At 55.7% G+C, this 3412-nt stretch overlaps 1 protein-coding gene across 1 annotated transcript; it reads left to right on the top strand.

Moving 5' to 3' along the window:
- Window positions 1-985: 985 nt before the first annotated feature.
- Window positions 986-1516, top strand: LOC124700655. The gene has a single exon (XM_047232745.1). The coding sequence runs from the start codon at window positions 986-988 to the stop codon at window positions 1514-1516; it is 531 nt and encodes a 176-aa protein (XP_047088701.1).
- The last annotated feature ends 1896 nt before the right edge of the window (window positions 1517-3412 follow it).

Here is a 3412-nt window from a genome sequence, read left to right as displayed (position 1 = left end):
ATTCAGAAATCAATTTTCTATCAGAGATGCAGGTATTATATCATGGAATAACCTCCACCAAAATAATTTCTCAATCTGGGATTTTTTCTGTTGGATTTTGACAAGAATTTCTGAATTGGAGCATTACCAAATAGTATCACACGATGATTGAGTCTAAAGCTGACCCAAATAGGGAATTGGATGTAGTACTGTAGAATATTTGACACGAGATTGGAGAGTAAAATTCAGATTGAACCACCAAAACCAAGCGCAACACAAATCACTCTCCAGTTCTGTATCCCCATCAGATGATTCAAACAAAATAATCTCTAGGTCGAGAAATGAATCCCAAACCTATCCTGCAAATGAGCATGGGGCCGCCGCTTCGTCATCCTCCGGTTGGTCTTGTCGAGGAGGCCGGGGCGACGATGTGGTGCACAGGCGCTGCAACGGGAGGAGGTCGAGCTCCGCCTTCCCCGCGGTTGGTGCCGCCGGAGCGCCTCTGGAGGTCCGCGTCGATGAAGTCGGCGTGGAGGACGCCGTCCCTGGTCGCCACCTCGCCGGAGCCTCGCCAACTGCCTCGCCGCGCCGCTGCTAATTTTCTGGATCTTGATCCAGTCCCAAAGAGAAAGAATAGAAGAGAAAGCAGGAGAGAAATAGCCATAATGGCCACCAGTACTGGTCGAGGGAGCAGGAGATACGGTATCGGCCGCGCAGCTTGTGTCGAGGCAATACCCAATAAAAATTCAGAATATTGCTTCGGCCAGCACGCATCACAAACTACAAACGCACGGGCAGATGGGGACCGGTAGTTACCGGCTCCGCTAGAAAATCCGCACCCCCTCAGAGCCCTCAACAGCTCTGCTATATAAACCTCTTCCTCCCCATCGTCTCCGGCAGGCAGCAGCACACCACATTGGGCATCACCAAAGCGGCTCAGGGGAAAGAACTAGGCAGAATCGCTTCGTTACATAGGAGCAGAGACCGCAACGATTACAAAGTTACAATGGGTCTCTGCGTGTCCTGCGACGCAACAGCCGACGGCGTGGCCACCGCGAGGGTGGTACTGCCCAGCGGCGAGCTGCGGGAGTACTCTCAGGCGGTCACTGCAGCGCTGGCACTGGAGGAGGTCGGCCACGGCGAGAAGGGCTGGTTCCTCTGCGACGCCGACGCGATGGGCTTCGAGGGCTCCCTCGCGGCGGTGGCCGGCGACGCGGAGCTCCGGCCGGGGCAAATATACTTCGTGCTCCCGGCCGAGATGCTGCGCCGTAGAGTCACCCTCGAAGAGGTGTCTGCGCTGGCCGTCAAGGCCAGCGCCGCGCTCGTCAAGGCCTCATCTGCCGGCGGCCGGCGCCGGCGAGGCTCCGTTGCACCGCTCATGTTCGAGCCATCCGAGGAGGATTACTCCGACGATGCGGTGATGACTTATATCACGGCGAAGCCGGTGGTGGCCCGGAAGCGGGTGGTCGCGTACCGTGCCGGGAGATCGCCGCCGAGGTTCTCTCCCGACTTGACCGCCATCCCGGAGAGCGATTAGAGGAGCCCCGCCGGCATAACGATAGAGCACAAAAAAAAGCAAATCGAGCACCATCTGGCTGGTCTTGCATCGCTGGAGTTGGATCGGGCGGCGGACGGAGGCGAGAAAAAAAGTGGAAATGCTTGAATCTACGCGAAAATAGTGGCGTTTTTTTGTGCCGATAATTTAGGCTTCAGAAAAACAAGTAGGGAAATGTACATACATGGCAGTGTAAATATTCTGGAAAGGAAAATGATGGTATTCCCCCGGGGATGAACGCCCCGCAGCCTCCTCTTTCAGCGTGTGACGCGTGTTCATGGGACGCACCGCACGTTCTCTATTCTCTCTTTCTTTCCTGGCCACTCGTTCCTTTCCTTATCTTCTACCGTTCCCCATCCTCTCACCTTTTTCCTGCGCACCATGGAGCGGCCGAGGCGGAGGAGGCCAGGGAAGGAGCCTCCCAGCGCGAGCTCGAGTGCCAGCGCGGGTGTCTGCTCCGCCGCTGGGAGGGGATCATGGCGCGGAGGCGGTCGAACTGCGGCATGCCGGCAGCGTGCCGGCGAGCGCGCGACGACGGCGGGCCGGCGGCGGCGGCGTAGAGCGAAGTGGTCGAGGTGGGAGGGTGAGGCGGGGTAGTTGGCGGCCACCTCGCCGCCCGGAGCTCGTCGCGTTTCTCCCCGCGGCCTTCGTCGACCTCCTCCCCCGCATCCACGGAGATGGCGTCTTCGACAGGGCGGCAAGGTCCACAAGGACGCCGTAGGAGACGCGCTCGAGGAGGCCGAGCTCGTGTGCTCCCTTTGTGTCGTCCCGACGCGTCTCCGCGGGAGTTGCTCGCCGGCGGTTTAGCATGCCGGGTGCGACGGTTGGTACTCGCTACTTTGGGCGCCCGGGGTTGCTACCGGTGGAGGATGATGTTGCTACCTTAGGCGTCGGACGTTGCTACCGGCGGAGGGTGGATCTGCTACCTTAGGCGTCCGGCGTTGCTACCAGTGGAGGGCAGCTTTTGCTACCGGTGGATGCCGGCTTTGCTACATTAGGCATCGGATATTGCTACCGACGGTTCGAGGCGTCGCTACAATTGCACATATATGTTTGCTCCAGTGTCTCCCGACGAGTTCTTCAGCAATGTTTGTTTTTTTTGCTACATTAGCATAACTTTTTTGCTACGGATCTCCGGCGAGGTCTCCGGCGAGACTCCGGCGAGCTCAGATTATTTCATGAACGAACCGTTTTTTGCTACATGCGATTCTTGCCGGGATGTTATTTTTTGCTGCCGGAGGTGTTTCTTTTGCTACATGCAAATCTAACCGTACATGATATCGATCTAACGGCTGGGGACCCGGGGACTGGGGAATCAGATCCCCCGGGGACGCCCAGCACTGTCCTTCTGGAAAATAAAATGTCAGTGTAAATATGAATGGCATGTAGACTTGTACAGTGCTGGCCTGAAATGGACCGCCTGTAAATATGAATGACATGTACACTATGTGCTTAGTAAATCCTCTTGTAGGGGCTGTGTCCATAGTTTTTTACATTGTTGATGTGCAAAATACGGGAGCAGTCTTCTTTGTAGGATCCGGTCTTCGTCAATTCACTAAGGGCATCTCCAACCGGGCGATCCAAACGGACGCACTGAGCCGTCCGTTTTGGGCCGTTTGGGTGGCCGAACGGACACCCGGACAGCGCTCCGCGTCCGCGTGTCCGTTTGGGTCGCACGCTGCGCCCAACGCGCGGACGCACCGCATATGTAATTAAAATAACAAAAATAAAAATAAAAAAGGAAAACAGCCAAAAATAACATTAAACTAGTGGTTAATTAAACTTAGCCCTATTTTGGGCAATTTTTACACAAAAGAAAGCCCTATATGGGCTTTAAACTAAAAAAAGAAACCCTAGACAGGGTTTGCGAGCACGGTG

Source organism: Lolium rigidum, chromosome 3 (assembly GCF_022539505.1).
Source record: "Lolium rigidum isolate FL_2022 chromosome 3, APGP_CSIRO_Lrig_0.1, whole genome shotgun sequence".
NCBI classification, from domain to species: Eukaryota; Viridiplantae; Streptophyta; class Magnoliopsida; order Poales; family Poaceae; genus Lolium; species Lolium rigidum.
The sequence above is the reverse complement of the archived record's forward strand: the minus strand, read 5'-3'. Positions and strand labels throughout refer to the sequence as shown.

What these genes read in the sequence shown, in the direction of transcription:
- LOC124700655 (XM_047232745.1), top strand. Translation starts at nt 986, where the DNA reads ATGGGTCTCTGCGTGTCCTGCGACGCAACAGCCGACGGCGTGGCCACC.